The sequence below is a fragment of the Phasianus colchicus genome, chromosome 5 (assembly GCF_987193195.1).
Source record: "Phasianus colchicus chromosome 5, bPhaCol1.hap1.1, whole genome shotgun sequence".
NCBI classification, from domain to species: domain Eukaryota; kingdom Metazoa; phylum Chordata; class Aves; order Galliformes; family Phasianidae; genus Phasianus; species Phasianus colchicus.
This window is the reverse complement of record NC_143440.1, coordinates 7,145,717-7,166,654: the sequence shown is the minus strand read 5'-3', so window position 1 is coordinate 7,166,654 and position 20,938 is coordinate 7,145,717. Positions and strand designations below refer to the sequence as shown.

The 20,938-nt window shown below is 45.4% G+C and overlaps 1 protein-coding gene across 4 annotated transcripts in view; it reads right to left on the bottom strand.

Annotated features, from left to right (window-relative positions):
- Positions 1-2,402: 2,402 nt before the first annotated feature.
- CCDC9B (coiled-coil domain containing 9B) overlaps positions 2,403-20,938 on the bottom strand; it is a 42,369-nt gene continuing 23,833 nt past the window's right edge. For all 4 annotated transcript variants that reach the window (XM_090140270.1, XM_090140269.1, XM_090140271.1 and 1 more), the window contains 7 exons: positions 19,585-19,769; positions 18,234-18,295; positions 17,682-17,735; positions 17,142-17,238; positions 10,721-10,778; positions 9,565-10,364; positions 2,403-4,212 (listed from right to left, as the gene is read on the bottom strand). In XM_090140270.1, the coding sequence (XP_089996396.1) occupies positions 9,597-10,364; positions 10,721-10,778; positions 17,142-17,238; positions 17,682-17,735; positions 18,234-18,295; positions 19,585-19,769 (1,224 nt within the window). In that variant the 3' untranslated portion in view covers positions 2,403-4,212; positions 9,565-9,596. The remainder of the gene's footprint in view (positions 4,213-9,564; positions 10,365-10,720; positions 10,779-17,141; positions 17,239-17,681; positions 17,736-18,233; positions 18,296-19,584; positions 19,770-20,938) is intronic.

Here is a 20,938-nt window from a genome sequence, read left to right as displayed (position 1 = left end):
TCTGTGATTAAGGGAATGGAGTTGAAGACCAGACCATGTTCTGCTTTTTCTTTTTGACTGAGAAGGGTCTCATGAGTGAGGAAGGAACCTGACTGACTTAATGCACTTGCCCTCTGTCTGTACACACTGGTCTTGTCCTGCTGAGCTCAATTTGTTCTAGGAGAGTGCACTGATATGACCAGAAGGAAGGGAAGTAGCTGGAAAAAAATTATTGGGGCGTGTAATGCGCTCCAGCAGCTGGCTCACATTTTCATATGATAAAAAAGATACCTGTTTCCCCCATGCGTCTCTTCTCTCTTGGCCTCATCTGGTGTAATGAGTATTTTCTTATTCCCCGACTTCTAGGACTGAGCTGTAATTCTGAGAAGGAAGGTGTTGTGCTTTTATTCCAGATTTCAGCTTAATTGATTGGTGAGGCTGAAAAGCAGTTCTGCAGCGTAGTGTTGATAACGCAATCAGTGGCTGCTTCTGAGCATTGTGGATCTCCTTCAGGGAAGCCAAAATTCATCTTGCTGGGCCGCTGGGATGTGTTATATATGTGTGTGTGTGTGTGTTATGGAGAAGGGAATGATACAAGAAACAGCCACATCAGAGCTGGATTAAAGCAAAGGAGGTGAAGTTTGACTTCAGGATAGTCTCTGTCTTCAGAGAGGCAGTGAGCTTTGGGAGCACCTCATTTTTGGTCAGCTGCTGCATTGCTGTGCTCAGGGGATGGCCTGCCAGTAACTGTGAGTGCAAACCTGTGAGCGGGCTGAGCCATTGTACAGCCCTTCAAAGGAAAGGCAGCAGGCAGTGTTTTAACTTCACAGCAGTGCTGTACCCTGCTCTGTACCTCTAATTGACTTCAAGCTTTCCACATAACTAAAAAAAGCACTATTACACACTTTAAATTACAAGAATTTCTACTAAGTGCCAGTTTAGCTTCAGGCACCTATGCCTTTTGCAACCAATTGATGCAGAGGGGAATTGGTGTGGAAAACTGGTGAATATTTTTGTTATTTCTATACTTTTAGTCTCTCTGTACAGGGCTTTGCTTGTTCTTAGAAATCTGGGTGGTACCCTTCTGCTATAGCATTAGTCTTGTTGAGGTAGGGAACAGAGAGCTGGAACAAATGATTGTCAAGATTTTCTAGTTTTGCTTCCTTCAGCACTTGGATTGTGAAGCTCTGGAGGCTGGAGTATTTCCAACCTTATCCAAGTGTGTTTTTGCCCTTAGGTTGAGTTTCTTGATCTCTTTGAAATTGAGAATTGATTCACTGGTCTGTAATCCATTTTAATATTCAATTTGACTACAAAATCACAGAATCACACAGAATCACAGAATCGTAGGGGTTGGAAGGGACCTCCAGAGATCATCGAGTCCAACCCCCCTGCCAAAGCAGGATCCCTACACCAGGTCGCACAGGTAGGCGTCCAGGCGGGTCTTGAATATCTCCAGAGAAGGAGACTCCACAACCTCCCTGGGCAGCCTGTTCCAGTGCTCCGTCACCCTCACCGTAAAGAAGTTCTTGCGCACATTGGTGCGGAACTTCCTATGCTCCAGCTTCTGGCCATTTCCCCTTGTCCTGTCTCCGCATTTTTTCTATTTTTTATCTATTGAAACTGATAGTAGAATTTTGCCAACTGAAAGTAGTGGCAAGCTGTTCCTTTGGCTTGAAGAAAAAGGTGTCTTCTGCCTGATGGCTGCTTCTGCTTTCCTGTTGCATGGAATAGTTAAGAATATCTTGAGCAAAATCCCTGAGCTACCAACCACTGCTGGGAGGGAACAGGTGCCACTACAGGCAGCTTAATTTGCACTCTCTGAGCTGCCATCACCTTTGCTTGCAAGAAAGGTGACATTGTGATGAGGTAGCTTAGATGCTTCTATGGATGAGTGAGCCTTGTGTTTTTGCTGCACGGCTGCGGTGAGCCTTTGGGTGAGTTAACACAGCCAGCCCAGGAGGGGGGTCCTTGCCTAAGGGCTGAGTGGTCCACATCAGAGCTCCCTCTCAGAGAAGTAGGTGCTACCAATTCTGTGTAGAGAAGGCTCTGCACGCGAGGCTGAGAAACACTACAAAACTGAGACTTCTTATAACTTTTATTTAATATAAATAACCCCCCTACATCAGCTGCTTTTCATCTGTTCAGTCTTTTCTCTCGCTGTAAAGAAGAAATAGCTAGCCATGATTTTTCCAATTTTTCTGAAGAGCTGCAATCTGGGTACCAACCAAAAAGCATTCAAGCAGGTTGTTCATAAGCAGGAAGAAATTACACTGAGGACAGGCACCATCTGCACAGTACAGTGTACAGAGCTTGATCCTTCCTAGGCATCATTATGTGCAAAATTTGTTGGATTTGCATGGAGCTGGGGGGGAAAAGGAGGATGGAGGGCAGGGCTGTTTGTTTTTTTTGTTTTCTTTGAAAAAGGACTTTAGGTTGATTGTGGAGAATGAGTCCTTAAGTGATGGAGAATTTCCAGGACCTGGAGTAGTTTTATAATCTGGCTTTTGTCTATCCGTTCCCAAATAAACCCAGCCCAAGCTTTGGTGAGGCGAAGATGTTTCTACAAATAAAGCGTGAAAGCAGCATGTTCTGTTTCTTGCTGATGCCTGGTCCAAAGCCAATAAATTGTCCTGAATTTGGCACATAGAAGTTCCCAGGCTTCTCCTTCATGACTTAGGTGCTACAGATGTGGAAAAGCAAAATGTTTATATGTGCAAATACTAGTTTATTAAAACAGCATACAGTATTTCAGTCCACCACATATGCCAACCTTATCACCAAGGCAGCCTGCCATTTTGGCCAGCAAATGCATCTTGCAATGAAATCCAATAAATTTCCACGCATACGTGTCTGCAGTTGACTCCTGAAACTGCTTCAGGTTTTAGGGCAGTGATTCAAAGGAAGGGTGATATCCTTGCTTCGCTGTCACTTAGAAATCTAAGCACTTGTGCCTGCTTTTTGCCTGCTCCTTAATAAGTAGCCATATTTTGGTAGTTGCTGTTTGCTGTGAGCCTTACAGTTGCTTGAGAGCCCAAGCTGGGGTTTTTGCTCATTTGTGCTTGTAATAATCATCCAGCTCCTTAATCTGAAAGGTATCTTTTTAAGGTTTGCTCAAAAATTATGCTTGGTAGCTTCCAAGGGAGCAGTTACCTTCTTGTTCAGGCCTAAGGCTTTGAATGGACAACCATGAAGGTTGGCACTTGACAGGAAGCTCTGACTTGCAGCTCCAGTTTGGCTGTGTTCCTTGCTGCCAGCTCCTTCCTTGCTGTTAAAGAAGGAAGGGTTTTGCGTTTGTGCTGCTCTACTCCTTGTCCCACTTGATGCAGAGCTGTATCCCCAGTCACTGCAACTTTTGGACTTCTTGGTCTTAGGCAGCAGTACTTGCCAAGCTTCACCTCGTCAATATAGCAGCTACCTTCCATAAGAAAAAACTGTGCTCTCCTGACAGAACCGTCAAACACCCCAAGTTGGAAGGGACCCACAGGGATCCAACTCCTGGCTCCATACAGGATGAACCAAAATCCTAACCCTATGTCTGAGAGTGTTGTGGTGTTTCTGCCCTACCTTATCTAGCTGGAGGAGTAGAGTGGCCTCTGAAAAGATGAGATGCCATAGCTGGCATGTGCTTGTCAAAAGCAACCGTGCTCAACAGTGTAACCCAAGAACGCTCTGTCTTCTTTGTGCCTGTGACCCATGCAACTACTGTACGTGCCCACCACCACTTCAACTACATACAGATCTCTATTACAAGAGCTGCCTTGCTTCACCCGTCTACTGAGTTACGACACAGCCTCTCGTGCTGTCTCCTAGTGCTCTGCTTTGTCACTTGTCTGCTCTGGAGAGCCCAGCAGCCCCTGCTGTCCTTACTGGCACATGTGCTTCCCTGCCAGCCTCTGGGGAGGAAGTGGGTAGGCTGCCCGGAAGGAAAAATCTTAACTTTAAACAGAATTAGTTATTAAACAAAATAAAGTGCATACAGTAGACGTTTCATTGGCTTGCCACACAGCTGCAATATAGGCAAAACAAATACAAAAGAAAAGTGATGGTGTTTTTCTTGTGGGGAGTGTGGGTAGCCTTCCCTGCCCGCATGGAGAGCAAGGGCTGGTGCTGAAACTGAGCTGGGGGTGATGAAGGGTACAGGGAAGGTGCGGAAAGTTGATTTCATAGAAGATCAAAGAGTGAGGCTAACGTTGTGCTCCTCTTCTCATCCACCACCTTCAGCACATTATCCTGGCGAAACAAGAGCAGAGACAGTAACAGGATTATCAACCCTCAGGGAACTGCTGAGCATTAAATTTAAAGTGTCTGCTGAGTTTCAGCCTGACCTTCCTGTGTGGTTGCAGCTGCTGTGGGTACCAGCATGGCATAACCCAGGTACCTACCTGCCAACTGGGGAGCTCTGCAACCCAGGGGAGGAACCAGATATGTGAGACTGCATGAAATGTACTTGTAGTCCTCCTCTGGGCTAGGTAAGACTGCTTTCCTTTCAGCTTAAGAACAGCAATCTTTGCGTGATTTTCTTTGTGCCTGTACAGCACCTGGAGCTACAAGAGGAAGGTCTGATTTCAGATAGGATTCTGCATCACTCCATCTGTGGCTTGGAGTTGTATTAGTTTTTCTCCAGTGCAAACACTAACCTGTGAGTTGAAATTGCTGTTCTGCCTCCAGACCTAAATACACTGATTTTCATTCAGAAAGGCATACTCTTTTTTTTTTTTTTTTCCCCTCTAGTTGCTGAATGCTTGAGTGCTGCTCAGAATTGCTGAGTTGGCTTTTTTTTCTGCATCCATGTTGAAATTCACAGTTCTGCCTTTTGCTGGTGCAGATTTCAACACCCAAAGCTCATAAGAAAGGGTAGAGAAGGAATATAAAAGCAAAAACAGATGAAATATTGTGAAGGAAGCAAAGGCAATAGACAGCTTGGCTCCCAGAAAAAGGGAAGATTCAAAGGAATTATCTAATGACAGAGACCCAGTATGGAACTGCACAGAAGTCATGCACAAGGCACTGAAATAATGGATGCTGAAGGAAGAGTCTAAGGCTGCAGCTGTAGACATTTTTATAATCTGTTTTACAAGCCTGAAATGACCCCAGAACTAGCTCTGTTTATTGTTAATCTATATGATTGTTAATGGTTCCAAAAATCTCATTGTCATCCCTGCACTCTTTCCTGCAGTGAGATGGTTCTCTTTCCTCTTGTGCAGTATTATCCTTTCAGTGCACCTTTCTGTGCATGAGCAAGTCTTTGCATCCAAGACACTGGTGGGCTTTAGAGTCATTGCTTTCAGTAATTAGAAATAGTGATTAGCATTTCTCTCCTGTTTGCTCTGTCCTCTTTTCCATAACTCATGGGCTGCTGGAGGCTTGGCCCTTGGTTGGTGTTTCTGTCTGGGACTCAGGAGAGCAGCGTGGTTGTGTGCTGCCTTTAGTTCTGCCATCAGCAACAAGAGGATGCAGTGCCAAATCTGTGGGTTGCTGTCTAGATTTGCCACTGGTTGAACACTTATCACTGCTACCCTTGGTGAGCTGAAATGTGAGAAGGCAGGCTTTGGTGGAGAATCCTGCTGGAATGGTTTAAGCTACCATCACTTTCTGCATTCCGTGTGTTCCCTCTCAGCACAGAGCTGGTGGAAAGTAAAACACAGATCACAATGTGGTGTACTGATCTCTGCCTCCTTTTTGTCTGGGGTTTGTGTTAGGAGGGTTAACATAGGCATCTGAGGAGTGGGTGCGTGTTCCCTTCTGTCAGCTCTGCCATACCAGCAGCTGCAGGCTGTAAAGCAGGGCAAGCAGCTCTGTGTTGAGTGCTTAGAATGGCAACAGCCTGCCTGCCAGAGCCCCTGCTTAGGTTCAGCCTTGCTGTGCACAGTAAGTAGCCGTAAGGAAGCAAAGGTGTACCAATGACTAGTTTAGGTCCGTGCCTCTCAATGCATTAACAGCTTCTAGTAGTCTCTTCTCTCCACAAGTCACAATATGATGTTAGGTTGCACAGAAGGACCAGAGGGACCAGTGCTCTCCAAGCTAAACCCTTGAGATCTCTGCCTGCCTAACCCTGGACCAACATCTGAGACAGCAGCAGTATCTTCTCAACTTTTGGACCTTGAGGGAAGAGGTATGTTCTTTGTAGTCTTGGAAGTGCAGCGAGAAGGTTAGCTCCTGCTTGTCCTGCTTCCTGCACCAACCTTTAGCACTGGTTTGCATCAGACAGCTGACCCTGTCCGCCCTCCCCATCCTGCAGCACACAGGCCCTGCCTGCCCCACTCCTGCTGACGTCAGCTGGAGCTGCAAGGTCAGATCCCTGGAGCTGCTCTGGAAATGTACCCCCAGCTGCATTTTCTCTAAAGATGTTAAGATTAATTTTCTCAAGAGAATTCAGGGAAAAAGCTTCTGTGGTTTTTGTGTATCGTTTACTTCTCTGGGACTTGTTGGACATTCTCCAGGGATTCCAGTCCTGCACTTTGGGTAAATATTTATTCCTTGTTATTTGAAGCAAATGATGAAAGCCCCACCACGCTCACTGCACAACATCACCAACTGGTTTGAAGGTGCAGGAGATTTCAGTGCCATAAATAGACATTAGCAGTGGAAGCTGTGAAATCCACATAGTGGCTGCTGCAAGGATCTACTGCTCTGCAGAAATGCTTGAGTTAGCAGTAACTGCTGAGTTATCCACTGCTACAGATAACTGCTGTGCTTTGGGATAGGTGGGATCCTGGAACAGGGGACATCTCCCTGACATCAGGTGCAATGGCCTGCTACAGAATTGTTTTATGTGATGGGACTTTCACAATGGAATTGATATTTTTACATCCCTTTGAGAGTTAACAAGTTTTTTATTTTGGAAAATCATCCCATCGATTTTTAGGCTGAATTTTGGAAAAACTGCACTGTATCAAAACTGAATCGCCAGTACTTCAAAGCATAACATTAACATTCTCTGCTTTGCAAGCCTAAGGAATCTGGTTCCAAAAAACTGCTGTGAAACAACACTTTTGGGAGAATTACGTGAAAACAAGGTAGAGCTTTGCAGCATTTTATACTTAACATGGTCTGAAACTAATCTGCTGTACAAGGCAAAAGAAGCCAGGGGAGAAGGTTAGCGACTGTTACCAGCCCATAGTTATTTATGACTGCCATCTGTGTCATTATGCAGCCTGTCATGTTGATTTGGGAACTTCAAAGCAACAGCAGGAATAGACATGAGACCTTTTTGCTTCAAACACGCTGACAACATAACCAACTTGAGCCAAATGAGCTTTTGCTTTTTTGGTTGCTGTTGTCATTGTTGCTGTTTTGTTGCTCCTTGGAGCCCTGCTGTCAGTCCAAAGAGATGAATTGTCCTGGTTGTGCTGAGCTGGTGCTTGGGAAATCCAGGTCTTGCTTTTTTTTCCCCCCTGCTGAGAGGTGTTCCTGGCAAATTGGACACATGGAGCAGAAAATTAAAGACAGGCCCTCTGTCTTCCTGGCATAACTCACCCTGTCTGCAAATGATCTTTTTTGGGAAGCCAGCCTTGACAGTGGGCTGTCACTGGTGCAAAAGGAGAGGTCAGATTGCTTTGTGGTGACTTCAGTATTGATGAGGTGACAGCAATGCCCCAGAACATCACTAAAAACAAACAGCTAAGCTGTGCTCACTCTCTCATTCCCTGAATGTTGTTGATGTAATGGAAAAAAAAATGAAAAAGAGAAACCTGTTTCTGAGATGGGGTCATAGAAAACGATGCACTGCCTCATCCTGGCACCTCCACGTGTCCTCTCTGTGAGAAAATCCTTCCAAAGGTGAGTGGCCCCTCCAGCAGTCTCCATGAGGGCTGTGATCTTTGTTCCTATGAGTACTGCACACACCATCTGCTGCCCACTGCCACCTTGCAGTCCCCCCACACCATGTTTGCCTTCAGGATTCTCAGTAGCTGTACAACGGGACTGATCCCCTGGCATCGCTATGCTTGGTGATTTCCAAGCAGTAAATAATTTCAGAGAACAATCCTGGTCTCAGGTTCCAGCTTAGCCAAATGGATGCATGAGTGCTTAAGTGCAAACACCAGCTTAAGTCACCTCCAAGTCTTCTCCAAGACATAAGGCTGTGTTTATAATTAAGCTTGCCTTAATAACTTAACTGAAGAGTGATGGAGTAAAGAACTGTGCTGAAGTGAGGGCCCCATTACGAAGCCGTAGGAATCTCCACTGCATTGCTGAAATGAAAATAAACTGCTCTAATTTATTGTTCCCTCTTAGCTGGTGTCTAATTAATGTCTACTTTTATCACTCAGGATAATTTTAATTCCTCCTTCCTCTACTTCTAGGTTTCTGGTAGATTGGAGAGGCGTCGTCTGGGCAGTGAAGTCCATGTACTACATGCATCCAGGTCTCAACTTTCTCTTAAATACTGCTGGAATTAATTTTCCTCACTTAAAAGAGTTTTAGTTCCAGTACAGAACTGGCTCCTGCTACTTCATAGTATTTTGTCTTTTTAAATAGCTGCAGTGTTTCAGCTTCTCCGTGCCTTTTGTATAGAACTGGATTGCAGGGAAAGTCTTTTTGTTAGCAGTTTAACCACTCCATCTCTAAGCCCCTTCGTGTCTCTGGGATGAATATTAAACCAAACCAGCTGACAAGCTGCTGGTTAGGTGTCTGAAGAACAGCCTGCTGAAATGAGGGAAAGGCATTTGGTGGGCAATTTGGGCAGCTGATTGCCTGGAGTGCCCGCTTAGGAATATTGCTGCTGCCTCTTTTCTTACAGGGTAGTGAGATACGGCCTCACCTGGTGGCAGGATCACATCCTGACTTATTGGGTTGATGTAGCACATGTGGGTATGGTATCCTGATGTGTGACATTGCAAAGGTAATTGCCAAAGACTCCCTGCTCTCCTTCTTTGTCCCTTCTCCCTAATTTCTACCTTTGTTTTGGCTTTTCCTGTTATGCATTTGCCATTCTGAAAAAAAATTCTTTGCTTTAATAAAAGCCAGAGCTTTGCTATGTAACCAGGTCTGTTTTTTCCCCTTTCTGTTTGGTTCATAAGCCTCTGTGACAGGAACCATCTCATCCTGCCTTACACATCATTGTTCCCAGATAATTCAAGTTTTAACATTCACAGAGCAATTACAATTGCAGAATCCCATCTGAAGTCAAGCTTTTTCAAGCTACTGCTCACAAGATGGGCCTCTATAGGTATGTGTTTTGGGAACAGGATCACGTTAACTTCTAGTTATTCTAGTTGTGATTATCACAGACAGAAATACATTCATGCTTTTATTCTCACTTTTCTGATATCATCCCTTTCCAGCAATAGTTTCAGTTTGTGCCCTAACTCATGCTTGTCACCAGCCAGGCTCAGCAGCCCAATTTTCTGTACAAATTTTTCTGTCTGAACTTCCATTGTTTTTGCATCCATACCAAGGCAGGTCTTTGTGATGCACAGATTTAGACTATCTGAGGGATCCATATCACAGATAATGAACACTTCTGAATAGCTATCTGATACGTTGACTCTGTGGCCACGGAAAACAGAGCTGTGAACCTGTACTATGGCTGTGAGTGTCACAGGGTAACAAAAACGATGATGAGTGGGGTCAGGAACTCACCTTCCATCTCAGGCAAACTGGTGCATTATTTGCTAGTTGAGATTGTCCCCACTGTCCTTGTCCTTGCCATCCTCAGGCTGGTCCCCTTCCCTGGACTGTAGTTTCGCCATATCCTGCTCAGGAACAACAGTCTCATTGGAGTTGTCTTTCTTTGTGGGCAAAGGCTCTCCTGTGTGTTTAGTGTCTTCAGCATCTTCAACTCCTTTCAGAGCAAGTGTTTGTCCCTCAAGAGCAGTGTTTTGGGCCACTTCTTCCCCTCTTTTTCCCACCAGCTGTCCTTGATCTGCATCCAGTCTGTCTGCTGCATCTGTGTCCAACTTTCCTCCATGGCTGTTTGGAGAGTCCTCAGTGGATTCCCATTCAGAAGCTGCCTTTTTCTCTAAGCCACCTCCATCTAAATCAGCTCCCACGGGCAATAACAAGGTCTCCTCACTACTGTGCTTAGTGGCTTGCACAGCACTTGGAAGGCTACTTTGAGAAGCACTGCTATTTGTGCTCTCCTTCTCCTGGGGGATATCAGCAGTGCCAGGCTTCCCGCTGGCATCTTCCTCAATATGTTCCTTACTTGCCTTGGGCCTCGGCTCCAAGTCACCTGTGCTGGCTTCAGAGACCTCCTTGCTGAGCCCCTTCACTCTTCTCCTTTCCTCCTTCTGTCCACTGTGGGTAGGCCAGGCTTTCCCACTTCTCCTCCCATGCTCTTGAAGGCTCGGTGCTTTCACCTTCTCCTCCAACTCAGCTGTGCAGTTCTCTTCCATTACCTCTTCGCCTTTGCCTTTCTGCTTGTCTGTACCAAGGTTCCTCTTTAAAAAACAAACAAACAAAAAAACCCAACACAATGGAGGATATATTTATTTCAACTTATTAAAATGTCAGTATATAGTATTCCTTGTCTATGATGGTTCACGATACATGAGAATAAATTTGCTGAGGCCATTAAAAGAAACAAAAGGATGCAGGTGAAGCAGACTAAGTGGGGGTTGTTACACTGACAGAGGGTCAACAGTCTCACATCCTACATCCTGCCACCTGGAGAGTGCTGTCAAGGGGTATATTTACCCCAGCACAGTGATCTCCCCTCTCTGTACTGGCTGACAGCCTTCCTGATGGTGCATGTTTTGAGTAAACTTGACAGCCCCCCTTAAGCTGATGAGCTCACCTGGCTGTCAGGATCATCCTTCAGAAAAGACGTGTCCTCACCTTCTTTTGCATCCCATCTGTTAAGAAAAAAAAACAACAAAACAAGATTTAGGCTTTCAGGTTCTCATATGAAAAAGCTGCTTTCCTACCAGATGCCTGGACAGGAATTTCTACCAATGCCATCTATTCCTTGTCTGAGCCCCATCTTCAAGTAGTAAGAGATAAAAGTGGTCAACATATCTGGTCCAGTTCCTTTCCTGGCACCTGCAAAGCATTCAGCCCATTCAGAAACACTCATCTGAGACCACTAAATCTTGATGAACTGCCTGTTATAATTCTAAATGTAATGAAAACTTAAAATCCAATTGCTGGAACAGACAGTTGTCATTAGACTAACAAGATATACAGTCTGTTTGTGTTGATGTCTGCCACAGCCTGGTCCTGCTCCCCTGGCAGTTCCCACACATTCCAGATTTCTGCAGTGGCAGGCAATGAGGCAGACAGTGCAGGATAAAATCTCATTGAAGGAGCTGGAGAAATTGGAGGGAAGGACATGTGCAAGACTGCAAGAATGGCTGTAAGAGTCAGACTGAACCCAGCTAACTCAGGCCCCCTTGCTCTCTCAGCATCATTACCAGGTCCTTGGGGTTGAGTTTGAAAAGGAGGCAGATGTCCTTAATTCCTCCCCAGAACCCTGCCCAGCTTCCAGAAACATGCAGCTCTGCAATTTCCTGAGCCTCAGACACTATCTGTATGTTGAGTCATGCTCTGTACAGTCTCTCCCAAAGGCTTGTGTAAGGGCATTTTGGTCCCATACTAAATTTGCAGCAGCTACAACATCCTGTGCCAAAGAGAGCAGCAGCTCAGCCAAAGGCTGCATGGAGAAGTGTTTTCTTTTGCTTGTTGGAGTTTGCTTGGGTAAACGTAGATGTGAATTTGCCCATGCAGAATTACTGGGCAGGGCACCTCTCATATGTGTGAGTTGAGTCACAAGTGCACAACATAAATGTATATATGTATACATTTCTCTCTGCCACATTCTCTGAAAAGCACATGTGCAAAGGTGTATGAGATTTAATTCTCTAGACAGATTATACTAACCTCACTGACCTCAGCAGGCAAACTTGGACAAAAAATGACAATGTACACAGAGGTGACTGCATTCGGGCACTTCCAGAGGCAAATGTGCACACTTACAGTGATCACACATGCCCTTGTGAGACTTGTGTGGGAATTACCATCACAGGTTCTGCTGTACAATCACATTGAACTACTCCATGCTGTCTGTGCAGCTAGTGAAGCCCCTTGGGCAGCAGTGAGTGGCATTTGCAAGCACCTCAAGGCTTTTATAGGGTTTAGAGCTGGGTATGGTAACTTTAATAAGCTTGGATCAGCCTGATAAGGCTTGGAGGCAGCTGTGACCCAGCACACAGAGCACAGCCAGCAAGGTCTTGTCCAGAACTCAAGGCAGGACTTTGTCACTGGGTGTGCTGACTCAAACTGCCAAAGGTTTTCTGCTCTTGGAAGCTGCTGATGTATTTTCAGTGGTGCCCTGAAAGTCAAGCTGTGCAGGCAGTCCATCACACCTAGCCAACAGCATTACATTTTGTCATGTGCTGCCCTCACTGCCAGTGCCCTCTGCACTCAACATATACATTGGTGGGCCTACTGACCACTTTCCCCAGGTAAATGTCTGAACAGAGGAATGATGTGCTGACTGTGGATTTCTGCCTCACTCTGCTCTGACTCCTCAGCTGCTGTGCCTCCTGCAGAACCAGTCCAGAACAGGCCACCACCACAGGTCTAAATATAGCCAAAACAAACCAGACACCAATTTTGAAATAATCATCTCTGCCTTATGTGTTCCTCCTCCCCATCATCACCACTAATGCACCAGAATGTGTTACTGATCACTGACACCCAACATCTCAGTGCATTCCCTAGCATGTTGGTGTTATTCATGACAGGTGTCACACAGGAACTCAGCTACAGTTTTAGGATGGAAGTCATGAATCACAGAATCATTTGGAAGGGACCTTTAAAGGTAGTCTAGTCCAACTCCCCTGCATTGAACAGGGACACCTACAGCTCATTCAGGCTGTTCAGAGCCCTGTCCAGCCTTGAATGTCTCCAGGGACAGGGCATCCACAAAACGCTCCAAATGGATCTTACCACTGCTGTTGGATTGCTTGGACTTGAATGGGAGGAAAGTCTGTGAGCAATAAAGGGCAGATCCAAACGAAGGTAATGAATATTCATCACCCCAAAGGCACCTTGAGCCTTTCTGGAATGAGGCTTTTCCCAAAAAGAAGTAGGAGAGCAAAGGATGCTCTTCCAGCTTCAAAGATACGATTACATGGACAGACAGGACCTCTTCTAGATCAACAGAGGACGCAGAAGCAGCAGTGGAGAGAAGGTAAGAAAAATAAAGTCCAGGAGGTGAGATGGGTGGGCAGAAGAAAAGCTATTCTGAAGTTACTCAGGCAGGATGGAGCAATTAGTGCTGAAGGAGGCGGCCATGCTGCAGTAGACAAATGTTTGGCTTCCTTATTTTTCCAATGTCCACAGGTGAACACAAGGACTTTAGGGTATGACTCCATGTTCCTACTCATCTCAGCAGTGTTTAAGATACTCCTCTGCAGTTTTAAATGAACCATGGTTTTCCATCCTGGTAGCTGATATATGTGGAGTACTGAAACAGCAAACAAGAATGAAAAAAGTCAATCAAGAGATCTTCTAGCCCAATCTCTAATGGATGATGTTCATGGAGGAGTACGATGAATTATTTCACTGGTAAACAAAGCAAGAAAAAAGAAAAAGTGATGTCTCTTTGAAGACAACAGTACATAAGATTTTATAATTTCACCAGCAAGACAGTTTAGGCATCTACACAGGATTCTAGCACCAGCCATTCTGGGGACTTTAAGTTTTTAATGGGTATGAATAACATCTCAACTAAACCCGGCAACCCTACAGTGGTTAGATGCACTAAAATGCCTCCAAGCCTCTGCACAGGGGGCACAAATATACTGAAAACCCACACTTGCCCAGTTTGTTGTGAAAAAACAGGCTGTGCAAGTCCATGGCTCAAGAGACCTTTAGTCAGCTGGGTGCACAGCATAAACCTGCTAAAGGCAGTGGTTTGAGAAAAGCAAGGGGATAACACTGTCCTATTACACAATTAAAGCTCCTATTAAGCAATGAAAAGTGTTGGTCCCCACGTAGAACACTACAGTTTGAAATGATGTTATCTGTCCTGGCTGTTGGCAGAGGGCAGGCTGCCTTTGATGACTACGCAAGCGCTGGAGCAGAAGAGGCAAGCAGAGACTGCTGTGGGAAGAAACTCCCAACAGCTGCCAACGAGGGGCAGCTCAATGAGATGTCATCAAACAGCACGCCAAGCTGGCCACTCAGGGGCTCAGCAGCAGTCTGTATAAAACGTTAAATCCCAGCCCAATGTTACTGAATTCCTGCCATAAGACAGCTAGCCAAGGCAATCCTTCTGAGCATGGTGCTCAGAATGCAGCACAGAGGAAGAAAGAAACACCTCAAGAGCCTGTTATGATTTCTGGAAACCTGTTAGCATCTTCTGACACAGGCATACTTTGGAGTGTAAGTCAACCTTTGCTGAAGAGGAGGAGATGAAGACAGGGGTCTGACCTTCCCCAGTCTGACTGAGATTGAGATGGAACCAGAGGCAGGACCTGAGTGTAGCCCTCTGACCCGCAAGGAGGGAGCAGATCATTATGTGATCCATCTATCTGCTCTGCCTGTAAAAGGGAAGCAAGAAACTCTTCGTTCATTCCACAGAAGCCACTGAAAATCCACTCTGCTCTTTCATCTAATGTACTCCCTGCACATTTAACCAGCTATATGCATCAAACTGTACAACTAAACATCCACAGAGCAGAACAGATATTAGTATTAAACTTTAAACACTGGAAACGCACGAGGCTTGACTTATCACCATATTCTTCCAACACCATCCTATTTTCTGAGGTCTTTCCTTATATTCTGCTTCTTATGAGCAACAACATGATCAATGAGTGTAACTCACATTCCCAGCAAATTCTGGCAGGGAAATCACAATGTTCTGCGTGATTTCTTCCAGCCCTTGGGAGCCCACAACCGAGACATGATCAACTCTGCAGCAATGAGTTGTCCTATGAATTTTCGTCAATGCAGAAGGCAGAGCACTAGAGGTGCATTTATTTTGAAGGAACAGATAGATCAAAGTCCAAACAAAATGTGTCCCAGGAGCTAGTGTGCTCTGATTAGCTTGGAATACACTGGGACAGTAGATAACAACTGATCCACTTAAGTTCACAGCAGCTAAAATAATTATTAAGCATTTGTCACAAATAACCAAATTTCAGCAGCAAACCTCAGAACAACACCTGATCCTGAGGGTAGTTCTTGGGGTATGGGAGTTGGTTTTGGCCCTGATGGGTTTGCATGCTCAACCAGGGCAGAACTGTGTGAAGTCAGTCTTTCATGGTCTTGAAAGCAACACTCAGCCTGCAGTTGGAAGCACTGTAGGGTATTCACAGAAAGTAACAACAGAGTGAATCTACCAGTATGCCCATCTTGCACATCCTCTGGGAACTGCTGTCATTCCCTAGTGCTGCACTCAGTGGCTGGGGTAAAGGGAGCTTCAGAAGAGCTCACCAGCCTTTCTTTCCAAAGCAAATGCTATTGAGAATGGAGCTGAAGAACATAGAGAAGCTGAATGTAAATTGCAAAAAACCTAACCTCATTATTTGCACATTGGTGATGCTACTCTTTATCATTTTATCAGAATTAAATTAATTTTTGAAAAGTCTAACGGGCCTTAGGAAGGCAGAAGACAACCCATCTTTATGCTGCAAAAGTGATCTGAAAGTAATGCCTCCTGTTTTATTATTTTCGCCCATAATCTCAGAGGCAGACATTAGTGGTATAGCAGTAGAGTTTGAACCAGATTATGGCCAGGGAACTGTGTATGAGCTGAATATTGTTTTCAGTGCGTTGCAAATGAAGATGGTGATGCAGTCCCACAAGCGCTCATACAGGAACAGCAAGAACACTGCATGCAAGTTTGTTGGGACCTCTTGAACCAATTTGAGGCTGAAGGTGACAGTTTCCTGGAACACATCGTTACCTGTGAGGAGATGTGTTGTCACCACTATGAGCTGGATTCAAAACAGCACATCTACCATACAGTCCAGATTTGACACCTTCTGACATTCATCCGTTCAGACCAATGAAAGACAGACTGCATGGGCAACATTTTCCTAGCAACTATGCTGTCATAGCAGCCGTGAAATAGTGGATCACCTCCACTGCTGCAGATTTTTACAAGTGCAGCATGCAGGCTCTTGTTCATCATTGGTGAAAATGCATAGCTAATGGTGGTGACTGTTGAAAAATAGTGTTTTGTAGCTGAGAATTTGCTCTACCAAATAGTGTTATTGTGCTTTTTGTGTCTGTTTTCGTTTCCATGGAAATAAATAACAGGCATTACCTTCAGAGCTACCTGTGTACTACCCTGGCAGCAGAATCCTGCATGCATAAGCCCTGTCTAGACTCCAAATTTCAGCCAAGTAACAGCAAGTAGCAGATGACATCCAGCCAGCTAATTTATTGTGTAATGCTGTCCTTCATGCCCATAAAACACATATCTGTTTATGCACCTTATGTTTAACTGTGTGGCCATAACTGACCTGAATGGTTGAAGAACAATCAGGAAAGCTACTGGAATGGTTTTGTGTTCTGGATAAAGCTTGGGGTATGTAATCAGCAGCTCATCCTTGTGTTGCCTGCTAAAGGGCACGGCAGTGCTGTGAAGACGATCCCTATTATTAAACCAGTAGATAGTGTGGCTCAGGGAACCTGAAAACTGTACTGGAATTTAATTACAGAGAGCAGCAGGGGAAGTGACACATGGGAGTATGTGGGCGAACCTGAAAAATGCATTTACTTTTGCAGATATTCTGAAATTGCTTCAGTGAAAATTACTACATTGCTGTGTGCTGCCCACAACTGGCAGGAACAGGTCACTTCTCCAGCACGTTATCAACCCTATTTACTATTGGTTCAGCTGGAAACTATCTTTGAAGGCAGCTCCCCCACATCAGTGGTGCCTGAAGGTCAGATAACGTGTTCAAAAGCCTCCTGGGACACGTGTCAGTGCCCATATCTGGTCCCAGAGAAACTCTAGCCTCTGCAGGCAGCCCTGCAGAGAGTTGATGCAGTGGGTCAGTACTGTGAAGATGCACCCCACAGTTGCCACAAACCCCATGGAGTGAAATCCTGCCAGACATAATCTGTACTAATGTAGATCCATCTGAACAGCTGCCACTGCACATTATCTCTATCTGTCCTCAGAATCAGGCAAGGAATCAGACCTGGAAATGGCCATCACAAGCACTGGATTGTGGCACTGCTGCCAGTCTCTTTACCTCCTGGCTCTGCCGGTCAGTCTGTCCTTTCCTTTGGCCCGGCTGCTCGTTGCTTTGGGACCAGGATCGCTCACGTTCACGCTGTGCTGTCCTACACCTAGGAGACAAAGGCCATGCAAAAGTAGGCAGAACTGGCTGATGGACCACTGGTGGGGCCAACATCCTTGTATCAGTGAAAAGTACCCTTGGATGGGGAGGCCTCTGAAGCTGCACGCATACTACATTTTCTAAAGCTATGAAAACAAAATGAGAATTTAGATGTGTTTCTTCTGCATTTTCTATTCCAAATTCCAATAATAAATGTTGATCTTATCTCTTGGGTACAGTCTGCCTTGCACTGTTCTTGGAAGACTGTTCTTGTTCTTCCTTGCCACAGTGCACGGATCTTATCACAAGGCCAGGAAAGTAGACACATGGTGTATTCCCAGCACACACATCACATGTCTGTGACAGTGCCTGGACAGAACTCTCCCCATGGGGCACGTTCAAAGGTGCTGACGTTTAGTAGGGTGACACAACCGAGTCATGTGTTTTACTCACCTCTCCCGTTGGGGGGAAAGGACCTGTGCTGGAATTTCCTTGCGTTTCTTCCCCCTAAAAGGACAAAGAAAAGCGAGCACAAAGTGAGTGACAGTCTGTAATGGACAGGTAGCAGAGAGCTTGGCATTCAAATAGGGTATTGCAAGGGAAAGCTTTGTTCTGCCAGTCCATCTCCTGAGAAACAGGAATCGTGATGGACGTAAAGAAGCCAGCGTGTGCCACAGGGATCAGAGATGAAGTGCTCTGGAATAGGATTGCCTCTCAAACCACTGTTTGGGAAAAGGAGGCAGTGGTGGACCTCCTCACTGTGTTGTAAAAGGTTACAGAAACCATGCCACTGCTCTCCCTGGGAAGGTAAGAAGCACTAGCAACCAGATGCTCAAATCCCATCCCCTGAGCACTCTGCAAAGCAGAGAGGGCTGAGACCCCAACACTGCACTCAGAGGCATTTGCCCAGGAAAGCAGAGTGACAGCCGTGTCAGCTGTGGCACTGGGATTCGCACAGTCAGCATTCATTAGCGTCAGGACAGAATCTAGGTGTCCCTTGCCAACCTTTCTTATTGCTGGGATTATCCAAGGCTGGCTCCCCATCCTTAACAAAGTCCTCTTCAAACCTGCAGGTTAAAAACAGGCATTGTCAGACCTGACCATTCTCTTCCGGTGTGCAAAAGTGTGGGCAGGAGACCTCAAGACACAGGCTCCAGCCCTCCTGCACCTGCTCACTGGCAAATATGTGCAGGTTTGTCAGCAGAAGCTGAAACTGCATGCACTAACCAGGAGAGATGAGGCTGTGAGGCAATTCTACCCCAAAGGAGAACCTCTAAAACCTTTACACCTGTACCCATATATGTATGTATTTAATTCTATGAACATCTATGTAATCTATGAGATGCCTGTAGGTAACTGTATGAAGCCCAAACACAATTCTGATTCCCAAGCTCCTAACCACAATCTGAAGTAGCTTCAGGTCTTGTCATCTCAGGTCAGACCCGTGGATTAGATTTGTTTGTTTGGTTTCTAATCCTGCTTGTTGAATATTATGGTTTTTCCCTTAAAAATGGGTGTTTGGGAGAACAAGTAGGACTCAGAGCTGTCTTGCCAGCAGCACTCACTGACGTCAACCTCTGATTACTGACATCTCACTGAAAATCTACATATTCAGTCCTATTCTCCAACCAAAAGATTGTCCCATCCTTCTGCCCTGCATCTTTTAGCAGCAAGCTCATGTAATGTGCCCTAACTCCAAATTGTATCAAAACCCTATCCTGCTGCAAGTACTAAGTCATCCTTCAAAGCTTTCCAGCCAGGTGTAGCCCTGCTGAAAAAACTCAGTTAAATGAACAGTGTTTAAAGTGGGGAAATGTCAGAGCCCATTGAGAGCTCCCCCAGCATTTCTCCTGTACCATGCAGGTGGTCTTTGAAGTAATCACTCATCCCTGAGGAGGATGTAAGCTTGTTTTCTCATCTTGTGATTGAAAAGGAGAAACAAAGGCTTTGAGAAAACCCTTGGACTAGCAACACAAGTTTGTCCATTCTTGTTTCATTCTTGCTGCTGGACCTGTCCTAGTGGGGATGGAGAGGACTCATTCATGCTTCCCTCCCTCCCTCAGTCCTCGTCCTGGGAGGACCAATGGCAGGCAACCTTAGTTAGCACAAAATATCTCCTGTCAGGGTAGAAGACAGAAAGAAAAGATGAGAATTGCTCTGGTATCTGGTCCCACTGACAGACATGACCAGAAGAACCACAGAATGGCTTAGGTTGGAAGCAGAGATGAAAATTATGCCAGGGAGAGGCAGATGGCAGCACGGGATTCTGTAAGCAATGAACATCCGTACAAGATCTCATCACTCGCTTTACTCAGCCTGTTGCAGACCAACCACCCCAGAACACCGGAGGACCTACATGTGCTCTGACTTCTCCACATCCCAAGCCCGCCTCCACTCGCCCTTTGCGTTCTTGTGCCGTGCCAGTCGCTCGAGGTCAATCTGATCTCGCTCCCTCTTCCAGCGGATGTACTCCGAGCGTTCCCGTCCACTCAAGGGGAAACTCAGGTCTCCGGGGCACTTCTGGACTGACTTCACACCCTCCTAGGGAGGCAAAAGAGCTGCTTGTTAATAAGTTGTCTGAAAAGTCTGCATTTGATTGTTACCACCAGAGATTACTGAATCAGAGAATCATTAAGGTTGGAAAAGACCTCTAAGATCATTGAGTTCAACCACCAATGTACCACCAGCATGGCCACCAAACCATGTCCCTAAGTCCCAGACAGTGACTCAGCCACCTCCCAGGCAGCCTGTTCCAATGCATCACCGCTTTTTTGGGGAAGAAATTCTTCCTAATATCCAACCTGAACCTCCCCTGGCACAACTCAAGGCCATTACCTCTTGCTCTAATGCTCACTAATATCTGAAGACTGTTTGGAGCAAGGTGCCACCTTTGAAAAGCCACGTGCGCACAGAAGGACTCCACTTCAACCATAGCCTAAACATGCTGGTCCCATGGTTGGTAACATTTCATTGACTTTACAGAGAAAAGAACTGAGGCAGAAAGAAGTTATACAGCTTGCTCAGATCCACATTGTAAATCCACGGTCAAATCAGAGCTAGCAACCATTCCATCCCAGAGATATTCAACAGCAAGATGATTATTTGTGTTAATGCATTTCTGAACAGTTGTTCCACTTTGTCCAGACTAACATGGACAGCATTATATTCCTAAGGATTAAAATCTCACCTACTAAACCCCTGAATTTTGTCATCTGGATACATTCCTGTTGCCTTAATGAGATGGGGCTTCACTGCTATTTCCCTAAACAGAATTGTAATTCTGCAATAAGTACCCTGATCTGGGGAGCAGCCACACCAAACCTAAGTTTTAATTTTAGATATTTAAAACCTAACTACATACTTTCAAAGCATACTCCTGTAATTCTGTGTGCAAATGGCTACAGGATTACTTCATCCCATTTGTAATTGGAGTCACTTCAACTGCTGGCCAGTGGCTTTCACTTACCATGTTTCTGCTTTTTTGAAGGTTTTAAAACAAAATCTCCATTTTCTCTAAAAAATACTTTCTGATAAAGTCTACTTATGGCATATAGTTAGTTCCCAGCGTGCCTGCAACATTTCCAAGTTTCTGGGAGATTTAAGCTGATGAATCTGCCCACCTGAAGGTTTCAGTACACCTGAATCAGGGTTATGCCCTGAACTAGACGAGGGCTGCCACCATTCAAGATTTAAAGCTTAACAAAAAGACA